This window comes from Bombus bifarius, unplaced genomic scaffold, assembly GCF_011952205.1.
Source record: "Bombus bifarius isolate JDL3187 unplaced genomic scaffold, Bbif_JDL3187 scf7180000008165, whole genome shotgun sequence".
Lineage (NCBI taxonomy): Eukaryota > Metazoa > Arthropoda > Insecta > Hymenoptera > Apidae > Bombus > Bombus bifarius.
In genome coordinates, this window is record NW_022884487.1 from 836153 (window position 1) to 853997 (window position 17845).

The window sequence follows — 17845 nt, forward strand, 5'->3', positions numbered from 1 at the left end:
TAACGACCACTTCATCGATGTTGATACTTGTTGAATCTTCATTTTTAAATACAAATCACAAAATGTCATAAATAGTCTTAAAGAAGTATATTTTTTCGCATTTTTATAGAAAGTTCCATTATATCTAGATATTTGTGCAGTGGTTGGTGCACATGTTACAATTTACCAATATAATATGGAGATCACTTCGTCGATATCGATACGTGTTAGAACGTGTTCATCTCTAAATGGAAATTACAAAATGTTTAAATACTTCTTTTTTGGCTATTAGTCTTAATGTTTCAACGTTTCATTTATTCATATCTCACGTCACGTTGCCGTTTCAATGATTATCTGTATCGCGACAAAAAATCGTCAAGCGTGACCGTGGTGCTTAATTAAACGCTTCAATCGTCAAGCTACAATTGGTATAAAAATAGAACGGAAAAATAAATAAGGAAAAATGTCGGGTAAGTAACGTGCTTAATAGGACGAACGTTATTGCCTACGTAACTGGTGCACGACATTCAACTGCGTGATTCACTGCAGTTTGCAGCTCACGCCACAGTGTTGCGCCACTTTAACACGTTGTTTACGCCCTCTGGCAATTAAGTTGAAAATCGTCTCGGGAGTCGAAAATGTAAGCGACTTTTCCGTACACTATGGAATGATTTCATGGGAAAATAGATTTGGAACATTGATGAGAATTATCAACTACAGTAATTAACTTCAGTTATACGTTTCTGACAGATAATTTTACCGAAATCTTAAAATGTAGAATGACTAGATTCAGCAATTACACTTTTGATCGAGAAAGACCAGTCAACTCGTAATTTTAATAGCCAAATAGCCAATAGCCTCGGACAAAATAATTTCTTTACTTAGGGATTTTCTATCTTTTTTAATGTCGTTTCATTTCTATTAAAAACGAACTATGTCATACTTACATTCGAAAAAGCTAAAACTAACCTTTAATTAAATTTGATTTATCTCTATTAAGTTTTAACTTTTTAATCATAGAAACTTCTGATTATGGGACCTGGTTAGTAGGTTAAGGTAAAGATAAAAATTCAATGAATTTGATTTTAATTATCATGCGTACGATATTGTTTTATTTATCGAAAAACGTAATATATAATTAAAGGCTGTTAATATATTGCAATAAAAAACTTCGAAATATCGCGATATTAAGTAGTTCCAACTGAAATATACGACAAACGCAGTCAATAAAAACAGAAAAACGAGTTTGCGTTTAATTGCCTTTGCACGAAGTTTATGAATGCCACTTCAGAGTTTCAAACTGTACAATATTAAATTCATGGAGAAAGAAGAGGCCTGACATTCCAAGTGTTTCTCTCGAACGAACAGACTGCAATATTCTGGATATTTCCGTTACATAGAAATGCAGCATCAAGGGCGAATGAAAAAAAGAATGGAGAGGAACAAAGAGATAGCGAAAGAAAAATAAAGAAGTGGAAGAAGAAGAAGTGCAAGAATTGAGAAGCGAATGAAAGCATGGTATGCGTCAACAGCGAAGAAAGCGGATAAAAGAAAAGTGCGAAGTAACAATTCGGTGTTTCATTTTATTTGTCTCACCTGGTGCAAAGCGCCGCCGCAACCCACGCGACGAAGCAAAGAAACGTCGCTCTGGCCTTCGTGCACATATACCTATGCAAAAATACCTTTCGTCAATTCCTGTTTTCGTAAAGGTTTAAAAAGTAACTATTATTTTTGGTTTGATTTGAAAAATAAATAAGTGGGAACCGTAACTGACACGGTGTCACACACGGATAGTCACGCACGAGTTCTGCATCAATTCACTACTTCAAAGGGATGAATGATTTCGACAGATACGTTTCACCAAGAGATAGGAGAGTAACGTACTTTTGTTTTTAACAGAGTCGTCGCTTTCGTTCGTTGGTGGAATTTCGATAGATCGAATGTTTGGTTAGTTTCCTGTCGATTGAATTTCACAGTGTCTGTTTCGGAACGTGAGTATTATTGTATCAGAAAAGAATTGGATAGAACATGCAGCGTGGGACTTTTACCGTGGCATATTTTTATATAAACGGACGAATACGCGACTAAACACAGGTATACAATATATGTATATATTGTGTGTATAAATTTTGAAATTTCATTGCCATTATAACGAGAATCGATTATCGTGATTATATGGGCCGTTTATTTTGGGAGTGGTATAAGTCCATTTCCCTTTGTTATCGAAGTGTACGTGTTCCCATCGATTGAAAAATCCTGATAAAGATCAGTAAGCAAAGTAAACTCAGTTTGTCTAAGTTTCTACGTATTAAGTAAATATAAATTCGATTTTAATAAAAAATCAAAAAAATTTAACCAAAATGAAATTAAAAATGTAACAAATGGTTCTTTTTAAAATTAATTAGATCAATATCTTTTTCAGGGTCACGAATGGACTTATACAACTTCTAAAATTAGAGAATTGTGTAATTCATTAAATTTTTATTATTTAATATTTATATGTGTGATATTTGAAAATAAATAGAATATAACTAAATAAATTTAAATTATCATAATATTATTATGTCAGATTCCAGTAAATATTCGTATAACTATTAGATTCTAATGTTAATCCAAAATTATTTAATGAGAAAAGTAAGGAAGATAACAACAATATGTAATACTTCCTTCAGTTTTAGGTTTGTACTTCGATACGATATAAATGTAAGATTATTAACAGTTTAATAATAGTTTAAATGTAATAATAATTACATTTAATTATAACAATTTAATTAAATGATATAATAATTAATCAATGAATGTAATAATAATTTATTAGTATATTACTGATAATTTATATTGCATTTGAACAACTTTTCCACACCCGTACATGCAATATTATGCCAGATACAGAAGTTGGGATAACATTCGCAATCATGTGTTTTTGATTATTGGTGCCTGGATTACTTGGATAAAGTACAGTTTACAAGAAATGGATTTACACCACTTTCAAAATAAACGATTATGCAGTGACAATTACTAACAAAATCTCAATTGATTAGAATAAACGAATTTTTTAAGATTTAAATTAGAAATTGTATAAAAAAATTTTTCGTTTTCTCAATTTTTTCAAAACATGGACTTACACAGTTTCCAAAATAAACGGTTCATATTGACCTAATTTGAAACTTGTATCAACACGTATTATATAGCACATAATATAGCACATAACAGGTTTCTATATGCAAGTGTTCGAATACTTTCGTGAGCCGATGTATTTCGTAGTATATTTATATACAGGGTGGTTGGTAACTGGTGGTGCAAGCGGAAAGGGGGTGATTCTACGCGAAAAAAAGTCGAAAATATAGAATAAAAATTTTTCGTTTGAGGCTTTGTTTTCGAGAAAATCGATTTTGAATTTTCGCTCGGTACGCGTGCGGTACGTTATAACGGGTCTCACTGTAGATCGTTGTCTCGATGGAAGAATTAAAAAAAAAAATTAAAAAAAATTTTTATGCTATATTTTCGACTTCTTTTTTTGCATAGAATCACCCCCTTTCCGCTTGTACCACCAGTTACCAATCACCCTGTATATAATAACGTAAATCCTGAGGGTAAATAAGACGATCGATTTTGGAAAATCAAGTTTATTTTAGGAATAAATTAAATTATATACAATAACAGGTAATAACAAATCTACTAGAAATTTTACCTGGAAAATCGAGAATCGATTTTCTAAGTCCTAAATTACCGTTCATCTCTCGTGATCTAACCTATTCATTAAAATGACTGCCGGTAAAACAGAGCAAAAGTAAAAATGTGGGTTGGCGGGCAGTTTGAATTCTATAGAATTTACATATAATATATATATATTTTATATATGTGTATAAAGTATACACGTTGACTCATACTTAAGCTATATTTCATCAGCGCTCCACTCGATAAGTATTAAACCTGCAAACTCACTTTGACAAATTTTTCAAATTGATACTTTCCTGGTTACAGAGAACGTAATATACTCGCTACGATTCAAGCTTTAAGTTAGTGTTTTGTTTACTTGGGAGCGCCACACGGTTCGTGACCGGTTTCGTAACTATTTCAAAACCAATTGTCTCTGTATTTGTCGAAAGTACACAGAAAGATGCTACGTGTTTACTTGTGAGATATTGCTCTATAAAATATTCCCTTTACTTACCCAACCCGTAGGGGCTCGCAAATTGCATAATACCGCTCGAAACTGATCGCCAAGATCGTTAGAACCGAAGCGTGTGCCACAGTCAATTCTACAAATGGTACCGCTTTACCTGAAATCGGAAAAATTTGCTATTAGCAGAGAATTACTCAAATTATTGTTAATCGAAAATTACAGAGGAAAAATATAAAATAATTAAGAAATATTAAGAAATAATACAAAAATATTTCACTTTGTTCGTAAGTCTTGTTCGTTGGTATTGTTCATAAAAATATCAATTTGCTTAGACATCCGCAATCTAATTATAATATAGAATAATTTATGAATTAATAAATAATTAAATACTTTATGTACTAATGCTAAATGACTGAGGTTGACTACTTTTAGAGAGGTTGGGAGAGGCTGGTCCGATTACTGGCTGGGATATTCTACTGATTGATCGATCAGCTGACTACAGAAGCAATTTGATTGGCTGTTGATATTTGCAATGCTCGAGTTTATGCTATACATTCGTATCGTATGTACATATATTCAACATATTAATACAATTGTCCATGCAAATAAACGGATCTTATTGTAAATGTGATTATTGTGTGTTGAATATTTCTGAAATTTAATTTGACGTGCTAGAAATGCCATCTCGTTTGTCGTTGTAATTTGCCGATCAGAGAATAAATAATTGACGGAATTCCGTGACTGAACAAATAAATGCCAGATATTTTAATATTTCAATCTAAATGTTCAAAATTAAACAGGAACTTTGAACACGAAAGTCGGGTCAAGTTTCTCTTTTAAAGAAATACCTATTATTATCGAAACATGTATTTTATATAACGGGTAACTCAAAGAGAAACTTTCATGTATGATTAACGAGATTTAACCCAATTCTCGATTTCATGTTAAAATATATTTTCAAATATACTTAATATATAATATAAATATATCTATAATAATAATAAATATATATAAATAGTAATAAATAATAATATATAAAATATGGTTAATATGTAATATATAAATATTAATAATAATAAATATATTTAATATAATTTAAACATTTAAAACTGAGCTGCCACTGAACCCGAAAATCGCTTTAAGCTTTTCTTTCATACATATAATGTGGACTGTTTAATTATTATTAATGAACCGTAACTTAAGACGGTGTTTCACATATAATTAACGAAGTTTATTCCCAGATATTCGATATATTCAGCTTCATCCTCTCTTCTGACATAACTGCAACGGGTTTCAAAAGTGGAAGGGTCAATTTTCTCGTTGAACAGCCGGGAACGAGATTTACGATTAGAGATTTATGGTTGCGGAAAGGAAGCTTGCTCGACAATCAGGGTGTCGCAATAAACTGGTACGAAGCTCTGGATGCTATTATTTTCTGTATACCTTTCTTCCATTTACTCTATATCCACGGAGTCCAGAATCGGCTGAGTAATTTTGTCCTTGTACTGTTTCCTCGAAGTCGCCGTGTTTTTTCGGTGAATATATCCACAACGAAACAGGAAGCATTCTATTAGGAACACAAAGTCCTCCAAGCCGTTACCCCTTTACTTTTTACTCGACAACTCCTCTGGCAATTTATTTTGCTATTTAAAGCGTACTACGTGTTTCAGATTATTATAGCCATACATATATTTATAATTGTTGCATAACAATTATTCCTTTATGCTTCATTATGGTACCTAACTTTCAATTTTTTAATATAACTTTGAATAATTTTTATTCGATTTAAATATAACTTTAAAAGACACGGTCTTCAATGTTTTAAAACATATTTCACGATTTGAATCATCGATGGTTATCATAGAGTGGAATCTCATACCACGCAAATTTGTTTACTTTAATTTCATCGTAATGTTAGTTGTAATCATTGCGAGGAATAATCGTTTTTACAACTAATCTAGTTTTAAATAATAATAAAACATTTCTCTTCGGCAACTCCACTTCCTTGATTGCATTAATTTTTTTTCTTTAAAAAAGGTAGAAAATAAACTTTTTAAAACAAACTTTTCTCCGGTTCTAATAAATTTGTTTCTGAAATTGGAGAGTTTTGGAGGGCTGGATCGAAGTTTACGAGACGAAATTAGAAAAAAGTTTCCAATAATAGCACCGTCAAAGATTCCGGAAGCTTGGCAAACGCATAAGCCATAGGAAATTATGAGTCATTCTGGAGCATTGATCCACTTCGGTTTCCAAATATTTGTTCTTGTCGACGTTGCGTTCGTAAACACAATCGTCGCAAGAAGAATTCAGTCCCCGTATTATTATTTTGCCTTGTACCGGCCACCGTTATTTTTAATTCTTTATGCGTTTTAGTGATATTTGTAGAGCATCTGCAACGCTGAATTATGTAATTTGACTTTCTGGAACATATCCAGTTACTAACACAAAATAATTTATTCGAAAATAGATATTATTTTAACTAAGACATCGAATATCCCTAATGCTATTCAGAGATAAAATAAAGTCACTCGTTTTCCAAACAGCCTGTATTATGTTTAAAAGATCACAAATCACGCGGATCACAATTTGCCCTTCTTTTAAATATATTTAAATCCACAGTTTCGACATTGTACAATTTACTATTATCAATCTTTGGAATATTTTGTATAAAATTTTAAAAACAGCAACGAATTGCACGACTATCGAAACAGATAATCGTATCTTCAGATTCATATTTACTCGTTTACTTTACGATCACGCTGTACAATCTTCAATGCGATATGTGAAAGTGGTTTCATCTCATTCCGTCGAATTTCTGCACGAGTTTCCAACAAATCACTGCAATTGCCGTGAAAATTCTCTACGAAGGAAAATAAACTAACGAGAAAGAGATGTATATTCGAATCCCGTCAGATTTTTCCTTCCTTTTTTTCCTCGTGCAAGTCATTTTCGAACGTGCACAGAACGATAATAATGCGCTGAGCATTTCTCCTCGCGCAACAGGAAATGCCCCTTCAAGATTGCACGACTTCCGGTCAAACGAAGCGGTAGAACCAGCTCAGCAACTTCCAATGCTTGGAAAATCTACCAACGCGGCGCATGTGGAAAGAGAAGAAACTGAACAGCGCTCTTGTTTCAATTTCACCCACCTTTTAAATTGCATTTTGGTTTTATTATTAAACATACTCTTTAATTTACATCCGTCTGGCTAATTTTTTTCTACTGAATATAATTTAGATTCACGACTCCGCACGACGCAATTAACAGAACGCATCGATTAAAATACTGCGTTTAATTGTTTCATTAAAAATAGAAACGTCGACGCGAGAATGGATAATTCTCGTACTTTCTTTATGACTGTTTGAAAATTAAATGTTTCGTCAATGACGAGTTGTAAATTTATTTTTTGTCAGATTTATAATTATTTATAAGAGCATGAAAAATCGTGGTATACAGTGGAATTACTATTTTAATATAATAGTATAGTAGAGTAGTAGTAGTAGTATAGTAGTAGAATTACCATTTTAAGTGATGATGGTTTTATTCGTTAAATCGAATCTGTGAACCAACCCTCTTATGTTTACAAAATTAGTTCTTACAATGGATTAGGTATGTTGTGAAGTGTGTAAAATGATCGAATATAAATATACAATTTTTTGAAGAAGAATTTCTTTGAATAATTCCAAGTCGACAGGTAGATTGAAAATAGTCCACTTTTCGTAGTTAACATGGTAAACGCTTTGTAAAAGGGGAACGAAATATCGCTGTACGCGAACGAAGAATAAACGGAGTCGTGTAGCAACGTGAGTATTTCAAAAGGTTACCACGATCTTTATCGTTGTCGTTGTAGTCGTATATCAAATGCGAGGTCTTATCGAACATGCGAACTCGCCTGCATAATGTCTATTGGATTGGCAACTAAGTGATTGCGGATTTTGCCAATACCACCTAATGACAAAATCCGCAATCATTTAGTTGCCAACCCAATAGTTTGAGGATTCACGCACGACCATCTTGTCTTTGTTTCCTACCTCGTTAATGAGACTGTCCATACACTGATACTCGTACGAAAGGGAAAGGAAACAAAGGTGAAATATATTTTTCGTCGGAAAAAAGGAAACAGAGAGCGAGTTGCTGTGAAAAATATTGTAAAAAGAATACTTAATGCGAAAAAATGTGCGCTTCCAGAAGAAAGACGAAAAGATACTTTTTCCAAAAATACTACAAAAACATTTTTGATGTAAAGAAGAAAGAGATGTTAAAGTATATAAAATACACAAATTTACACAGTGACATTTTCCAATGGTTAACGACGTGACGAGCGTAATATGAGCATTTGTAATTATTTAAACGATCAACGTCGTACAGTGCATTAATGCAATTACGCGTACGACATTTACATTACAACGAACGAATAGCGATGGTCGAGAAATGAACTGGAAGCATTGATTTGCAATTATCGGGCTTTCGAATTGACAATGAACAGCACACCGAAGAATTATTTGCTTTCAATAATTTATCAACGATTAACCGAAACTCCCTTCGTTATTTATTCTTTCACAGTTAATAAAACGATTCGTTGCATCTGTCAGCGTTCCACTTTGTTGTTATTTTGTTATTTATGAGTATCTGGCGTAAACAGAGAACACACTTCGGTTACGGTCAAATTGGAATCGAACGGACGTTCGATGTTGAATTATGGATTTCTAAAAATTTCAAACAAACTTCAGTTACTTCCAGCGTGAGCTCTAAGCGTCTATAAAAGCAAGAAAGAAGAAAATACAAAATATAAAACGAATATAAATATTGTACGGTGTGTTTCATTTCCAATAATTGGAAATAAGGTTATACTTTCAATTAAGAATTTTCAAAGGAAGTTAGAAGAATTGAAAGATTCCTTATTTTCGACGAATTTGTACCTTGAAGTATGATTTTTCAAATACAGTTGAAGAATTTAAAGATTCTTTTTTCTTCAAAATTCCATAATTGTCAAAATAGTCCCCCGTGAATATTCCTAAAAATTCTCATAAATGCAAAAGTAATTTTATTCTAATATGCAACCACGAATTTCCTTTTCTACATTCCCCCCCATGAAGTTCTTATCAGTCCTCGTTAACGAAACATGTTTCGTTGTTTCGCCCGTGAAACCTGCGCCCGATAAGAAACGCGCGGCTTAAGACGGATCGTCGTATTTTTGATTATCGCTCCGCCTAGTTCGAGTCCAGTATTTGATAGCAAGAGGTTTGTTTTCCGGGAAATTTTCTCCTACAATTGACGGGTATTCTCGTCACGAAGCACGCGACAATAAAATACCAATGATTTGGGGAGCAACACTAATAAATTAGAATTTCCATATTCGATGTAAATTTCGTTCTATACGTTTAATTATATTCATTTGGGCAGACGGATTTGGCTGAAGCGAAAAGTTATGAAAATAATTACAAAATTCGTTGGTTATATTTTAAGAATTTTTACTCGTACGGACGAAGATCTCATTGGTCAGGTCTTAAGAAATGTTTTACTTTTATATGTAAAAGATTAATTGTTCCAAAAACTATGAGCTACTTCAAACCTCTATCAGTTCTATTATCGTGTTAGTTTCTAAGATTATTGTATAATTGTGTATAAATCTGTTGTTTAAAATCAATAAAATACTAAATGCGCCAAGTGCAATAAGAAACGTATTGTTGCAATATTTATAACCAACACTGTGTATTCGTCAGGCTAACGAAACAGCTGATGAGAATTTGTTGGGTCTAGTTGTAATGTTCCCAAAATTTCCAGTAATTTTCTGAAAGTTCAAGCCACTTTTTCAGCGTTTCTGTCAAAGAGACGAGAGTATCGCCAAGAGGATCCGGCGGTGGGAATCGGCGGCGCCTTTTCCATTCTATTTCCTGCCACGAAGGTTAAAGAGAATTGGATAGAAAGCGGCAGGACAAGGAGGTGTTATGCCGGGCGTAGCATTAAATGCCTTAGCCTCTAAGAGCAACGGTAATTCCTAGCGGGAGGTAGAAGTTGAGCCGCTCGTTTCAGCCAGCCATCAACCTTGTCCATCGCATCGAGCTCGAGCCGAGTGTGTCGTTTGCTAACGCGTGCCCTTTTCGTCCATTTTGCCATAGCCTTGTTCAGGCAAGTCCTCAAGGCCTTCACGAAACAAATAGAACAGCAGATCGACTCGGAGAAGCTTATTTAATTAGCCATCGTTCGCAGATTTTATCGCTGAAATTTATTCTTTGGGTCGATCTTCTCTGCATTCGCCTTATCGTTAGTTGGCACCGGTTGCATAGTTAATCTGTGGGACATGCGAAGATCGTCACGTTCACATTACGTCGAACGATCATTTTACGGAAGATCGGAAAGTTTCACTTTGATTACGAAGCAATGTAGGAGATAATTGTAGGAATTGTAAAAATAATAATAATAAAAAATAACAATGTAGAAAAACATAACGCTACTGAAAAGATTCTTTGTTTATATAGATATAAACATGACGAGGTTTCAACTGCTTAACTAAAAGGAAGCAAAAATAAATAGTAATGATAATAATAGTAGTAAATTTTAAACAAACATAGATGTTGTTACATGAAGAAATTTTGGAACTAGAAGATGGAATAAGTAAAGACTGATAGACTTTTGTAACGAGAGTTTATACCGCGTGGTTCTAGAAATTTAAATTCATGAAAAAGCACAAAATTTAAATTCGTCTTTGTTGAAATGACAAATCTGAAACTGAAACTAACAGATGTCTGACAAACAGAGAAATATGTACAAGCGAACATAGTATGTGTATTATGAATTTAAAGGGATGTTCCTACGGCGTTTTCCACTGCAAGTGAAATTAGATTTGTCGTTGAAGAGTAGGACCAGTAGACGTGACATTTCAAAGAAACCTTTTTGCTAATGAAAACGGTAATACATTCGAGAGAAAACTGATAGTACGTGAGAAGGACGCTAAAGGATTTGAGACTGACGAATCGTCAAAGGAAATGCATCCTGCATTGTTATTTCCACGTATACCTTCTCTTAAGGGATTAAAAAATTGCTTAGCTCGTTCTTTAATTTGCGTAATTTTTAAACCATTAATTTTCTTTACTTGTCTCGTCTTTAAGCTTTTAGTTTACGGCTGAATTTGACGCGGAGCTGTTTCTCTGTAAGGCAGAGTTTCACGCGAATTACGCGTAAACGATACAGCACTGCAATGTGTAACATAATGCTGTTCTCTACGCAAGCACATTGAAATGAAGTTTTTGATAACTAAATTATAATTTTTTTTAAAGATATGATGCATATACTTTAACTTTAATAATTTATTTTAACAATTAATAATACAATTGAGTGTGACACATGTTAAAGCACGGTACGACACATAGAACCACGTCACAATTTTCACGCTCATAGCGCGATAGTGTCTGTCAAATTGCTCTTAGTTTTCTATTTTGAAGCGACATTTGGAGGTTGAAAATTCTACAAAATTATAAGGATACGAATCGGCATGTTAAAAAGAGCATCTAATAATGGTTTGTTTTAATAAAAAGCAACAATTGATACCTGACACTGACGTATCAAAAACAAAGGCTATATGTTCTGTTTGTATATTCTTAACACTGTTATAAAACGTTCCGAGGTAAGACAAACGTGAAGCAAGACAAATGAAAAAGATCATTTAGTTCAAACGGTGAGCGAATGAGTCAGTAAAGTGTGCCACTATAGTGGCGCGCCGTACCTAAGAGTTTAAAAGCCTGTCTTTCGTTCAAATTTTAGGAATTTAAGGAATTTCATTGCAATATAGTAATATACAGCGAAACATAATACATAAATATATCATTTGAAAAAATACATACCACAATAAACAAGTGTTTAACATAATTGAATAAGTTCATTTTTCCCCCTTATGCCCGCAATTTTTAATCTCAGTATGCATCAAAATTGCAGAAAATGCAACAGAAAAGTTTCTAATTGCAAATATCACTCTATTACGTTCTCGCAGAAAACAAAGGATTTTCCTGTTCCCTTTTCTATGCGTTAGTAGATTAAACTCTTCGATTGAATTACGTTTACGTTTATAGTTTCAATTCTGGCAAAATGAACACCGTTGCTCTCTTTTGTTCTCTGTCCTTATTATCGTTAACTATTAATGTTTACCAGTTTGTAAATAAATAATTACCATAATAAATTGATCTCGTTAAAAGTTGGTGCAACTGGTTTCTGGGCGGTTCAGAAACTGGGAATTAAATTTTGTTCGTTAAAACATAGTTTAATAGCGAGATACTGGAGGATTTCAAAATGTTATCTATGTCATATTGGAAGCGAATGATTCGATGGACGTTTCTCAATGAAATTTTGATTATATTTGATTCAAAATTAAAATATTATATATCGGAAGATTCAGAATTGGAATGACGGAAATTGCAGCGTTCGAAATTCAATGATTCGAAATTCAGCGTTCAAAATCGAAGCGTCCAGAAGATTCAAAAACTCAAAATTAAACGAAATCGAAGCATTCAAAATTTAAACATTCCATCATCGAATTGTAATATTATACATCGAATATTGAAATATATTCGAAACTCAAATATCTAAAAAATAAACATTCAAAATTCCGATATCGTCATCGAAATATCGTGTGGTGTATCGATAAATATCGTGTCGTCAATTATCCATTTAAAGAGCGTTTTTGCTTAAAGAGCGTTAAAACACAACCTCTGAAATTATCGTAAGAAAATCCTCGATGGTAGCAATTTAATGGATTCTCGACCTAAAGTAATTCGAAGTGAAACAGGTGGTTCCATCGCGGGGTCGATCGTTCTCGATGATCGATGAAGACAAAAGTGTTTCCAGTAGGACTGTTTCAAACTGATCCCTCGTAAATATCCCCAAGCGCAACGAAGAAGTAACGAAACAAGGCTAACAAATTATACCTGCTGTCTGACACTGGGGAAACAATTTCCTTCGGGGTTAGCCTTTACGCGGAACAGGCTTACCCTTGTAGAGTTTTACATTCAAATGGAAATTCCTCCATAAAGGCGTCTCCGCGAGAATGTCTACATCTTTTCAGTCTCGTCTGTTCTTATTTTCCCCTCGCGCTCTATTGCAATTTATCATTCGGCAAAAATTAGTAAGAATTTCTTTTTTTAAAGATAATGAACCATCTCAATTAAAACGGAGATTATTATATAAACTGAATAATATTATTTCATCGCTGTCGGATTTTTATTAAATGTTTCGTTCGATTATCCGTATTAAAATTATCTTCGATGTTTATTATTTTGAAACGTCAAATTTTCCGTGAATTTTTTAACTTCCATCTTCCCGTCCGAACGAATCGAATTTTCAAATTAGATAGCCAGATATTGTTTCATGAATTCTGACCGTAGTGATGGAACGCTCACGACATATTATTTATCTGGCAATGATTTCATCAACAAAAAATAATTTCCCCACGAAATCTGCGTTCTAATATAAATGTACATTATGAGTATTTTTTACACATTGACAATTAAACACTTGACTTTTAAATAATATTTTCTTTCAAATTATACGAAACTAGAACTGTTTTCCTACCGCTGCAATCCTTGCGATTTCGCGAAATCAGCCACAAAGGGAGTAAAACTGGGCAACTAACTCTGCGAACGATTCGTTAAATGATAACTCGAGAAACGATAATTTGCTGCACGTTATGAAATATTTAAGTTGAAATGCCGCAGAAGGAATGTGTGAGGTATATATTGGGTTGGCAACTAAGTGATTGCGGATTTTGTCAATACCACCTAATGACAAAATCCGCAATCACTTAGCTGCCAACCCAATAGCATCTACTACAGAGCGTCAGCATTTTGGTATCGCAGTTTCTGCCAGGGTACATGGCCAGAATAGCTCAACTCAATGTAGAGGCAATGGCACTTTGGAATTTTGAACTTAAAATCGAACATCGAACTAGTTATCTTTATATCCGGTTACGTATTTTCTGCTTCTAGTTTGCTGCAATGCCTCGGGTTATTTTTGAGCAAGCTATTTTAGGTTACTTTATGTGTAATCGATGTCTTCGACAAAGATGGGTCAACACGACTTTATGGAAGCCATGTTGGTAGCAGAGATGAAGTTAAAATGCTTTAAGAGTAGAGGAGAATAGTAAAATTTGTTTGGAATTTATTTAGTAAAATTGGAAGTTACATTAGGAGAAGCTAAGATATCATTTATTATAAAGTTTATTTGAAATTTACGTAGTAAAATTTGTATGAAATTTATGTAGTAGTATTTATATCAAATTTATTAATTAATGTCTATGAAAAATTTAGTTAGTAGAATTTGATTAAAAATTTATTTAGTAAAATTTGCAGCACCTCCGGAAGGGGTAAAATATTATATAATTATATAATTAAAAATATTATATAATTTAATTAAGAAGAGATAATGAACATCCTTTAGACATACGTTTGTAGAAAATTCATTTGAATTTTAGTAAAATACTTTGGCGTGTCTCCAGAAAACATAATAAACTGTAAGATTTTTTAGAAATTATACATATCTATCATTTGCTTAATACGAGTCACGAAATGGAAAAACGAGTACAAATTATAAAAAATTATAATTCTCTCTAGAAGCCACATTAACAATGGGACATTTTACTAATGGAATTTGAAATAATTAAACGCGATAATGAATGCCCTAGAACATTTTTATATTCGTACAATTTTTTGGAATCTTTGCAACAGACAGAAAGTTATGTGGCTTTTTCAAAGCCATATTAGTAGCGAGATATGAAATTAGTCCGATGAACCTTATAATCTGTTTACGAACAAAAGGTACCGTGAATTATTCAGAATATTAAATTTGAATTCTGTTCTAATAGCAGCAAATGAACCGAATAGTTTCTATCTATACGTACTATGGCAGTCAAAGTGATTAAAACACAGGATGGAGCCTTTAGAAAATTAAACTGTAATTGTATTAAAATTCAATTTTCTAGAAACAGAAGGCACACGCATACTAACGATACTAATTGCGTTTTGAAACCAATGACAAACGACTTTTATCGTACAAACCGTGAAACCAAAGTGGACTAGCAGGTCAGACAATTAACTGCCAGCTTGTTCCTAAAAATTGACCTAAATCTATAAAACGCTGCTGCGATTAACTGTGATTTATTTATAGAAAAATAAGTAGCTCAACCTAAGTAGTATAATAAACGATGCACTGAAGTTAATACAAAAAAACCAGAGGAAGTTGAAAAAAGAAAGTTCGTGTTAATAAAAGATACAAGAAAAGGTAAATAAAAGTAAAGGTGCTGACAAAATTGGTTTTCTGGAACATTGCGCGAGTCTTGAACCAGGACAAAGATCTTGCATTTATAAGTCTCAGTGGAAGGAAAAATTGAGGATAGGTGAGGATGAATGAAATATTTTAGCGGTTTATAGGAAGGCAGGAATGAAGGAAATGGCGAGAGGAATTAATGAATTAGGAAAGGGATATGTAAGAAGAGTGGGAAAGGCAGAATATCTGGAGAAGAAAGGCGAAGCAAGTGGCCAGAGGCGACTACCTAGATTAGGTTCCAGCGTTTTTAACAGGGGAATTATTAATAGCAATTAATTTCATAGAAATATAGTTTATTAACAGATATAGTGAAAGCTGGTTAAGTGTTTTAGAAAAAGCATGAAAATATAGATAGTGAACTAACAAGTAAATCAAAGATAGGTGATATAGTGTATAGCTTATGTATAGGACAGTGTATAGGTTATGTATAGGTTATGTATAGGTTATGTATAGGTTATGTATAGGTTATGTATAGGTTATGTATAGGTTATGTATAGGTTATGTATAGGTTATGTATAGGTTAAAAAAACGAAGATATACAGAGAATGCGACCGAATAACACGTAAAAGCGGACACCACGTGATTCTTTGTAGAAAAATAGAAAAAAAATAGAGAATACAATTTTTTCATTCTAAGCTTAGTTTTCGACAAAATCGAGTTGGAAATTTGTCAAATATACTCGAACGTGGCTAATTCTGGACTGAGCAGGAGCAAAAGTTCTATGTGAGAAAATTAATAGAAAATGTAGAATGAAATTTGTCCATTTGGGGTTTCATTTTGATCGAAATAGAGTTTGAAGATGTTTAGTTAAAAATTGACCTGGCTTGGCAACTAAATGATTGCGGATTTTGTCATTAGGTGGTATTGATAAAATCCGCAATCACTTAGTTGCCAACCCAACAGTATACGCGTATGACAAATTTTCAAATTTATTTTTCTGCGACACAAAGCGTCTTCTGAAAAATTCTATTTTATCTCCTAATTCTGAATTCTTTCTTTCTTTATTCTTAATTCTAAAGTCGAGAATGAAAAAGGTTTATTACATATCTTTTTCTTGTTTTTCTACAAGGAATCACGTTGTGCTTGCTTTTGCATGTTACACGGTCGTATTCTGCATGTTTACGCATTAGACAGAAGATGAAACATGTGCGTTTGGGATGAGAGTGAGGATGAGTATGGGTCTGTGAATCTAAATAAAGTATGGGTTGAGTGAGAGTAAGAAACGTGTAAGCCAAGTGCTTTTTCCGGGCTATGAAGCCGAAAAATAGATAAAACAGAAAATAAGATGAAAATTATAAAAAAATAAAAATTAACAAAAGACGAAAAGTAGATAAAAATCACATCTAAACTATATTTACTTTAAACAGTAGAAGCTACATTTAGAAAAACAGAAATCTTTATAACGTTTCATCCAAAAAGAAAAAAGAAAGTAGTTCCTAAAAAAAAAAAAAAAAATAAATTGAAGGAAGTCGTAAAAAGAAATGAAAACGTTCCATCGGAAGAAAAGATAAAAAGCGGAAACTGTACGACACAATTAAGTGAAACTTATCTATACGAAAACAGAGAACAACAGAAATGACATAATGAATAATACAATAAAGTTACTAGAAAGATAGAGGCAAGTTGTAAAAAGAAACGAGGGCTACGTTTCATTGGAAGAAACGATAAAAAGTAAAAAGAACGAATAACTGTACGACCGGAACTTTCCAGACGACCAGCATAATTTCAACTGTTTTTAAGTTATAGAATCTTGCGTAACCCATTTGTATCGCGAATTACACACCATCCTATATATGTCCGTGTATATGTACCGAGCTTGCTTTGTTCTCAATTAGCAGACGCTAATTGACACAGAACACAGACGTGTTCGCTAATCTCGAAACGTAATTTCGTTGAAAGCATTGGACACGAACCATTTGTTCTTCAATAATCGAAGACACTTTACGATCTCTAACGACGAGTGGACTAGCCATTACATTCTTGAAATATCATCTTGTGAATCTTTTATCTAGGCAACTACAATGCTATGATTATTTAAAATATTGCGTTGGCAACTAAGTGATTGCGGATTGTGTCATTAGGTGGCATTGATAAAATCCGCAATCACTTAGTTGCCAACGCAATATTTGCATAAATTTCATCGCTTACGTAAACGATCAAAATACTGTAATTACAAGCGTGTAGGAAATAAGTTCGAAGCTTTGATATTTAATTGCATAAATTTCACTGAAAAAAGGAAAAAATAACATTTATAAAGATTTAACCCTAAAAATGAGATTTTGGGGCGGTTTTTACGAAACAATAAAAAATTGTCAGAAGAACTATTAAAAACCAGATTTCCCCTACTATGGATAAATGAAGGTTTAGCTTTCTCAACTCGCGATAAAAATAACTTTCTATTCATTGCGGAACTTTCTGGGAAGAGATCGA

General features: G+C 33.1%; 1 protein-coding gene across 4 annotated transcripts in view; it reads right to left on the reverse strand.

Moving 5' to 3' along the window:
* The window catches only part of LOC117209091 (growth hormone secretagogue receptor type 1), a 63640-nt gene that overhangs the window by 9205 nt on the left and 36590 nt on the right, over window positions 1–17845 (reverse strand). For all 4 annotated transcript variants that reach the window (XM_033450695.1, XM_033450694.1, XM_033450693.1 and 1 more), the window contains exons 5-6: window positions 4154–4262; window positions 1576–1647 (exon numbers count right to left, since the gene is read on the reverse strand). In XM_033450695.1, the coding sequence (XP_033306586.1) occupies window positions 1576–1647; window positions 4154–4262 (181 nt within the window). The remainder of the gene's footprint in view (window positions 1–1575; window positions 1648–4153; window positions 4263–17845) is intronic.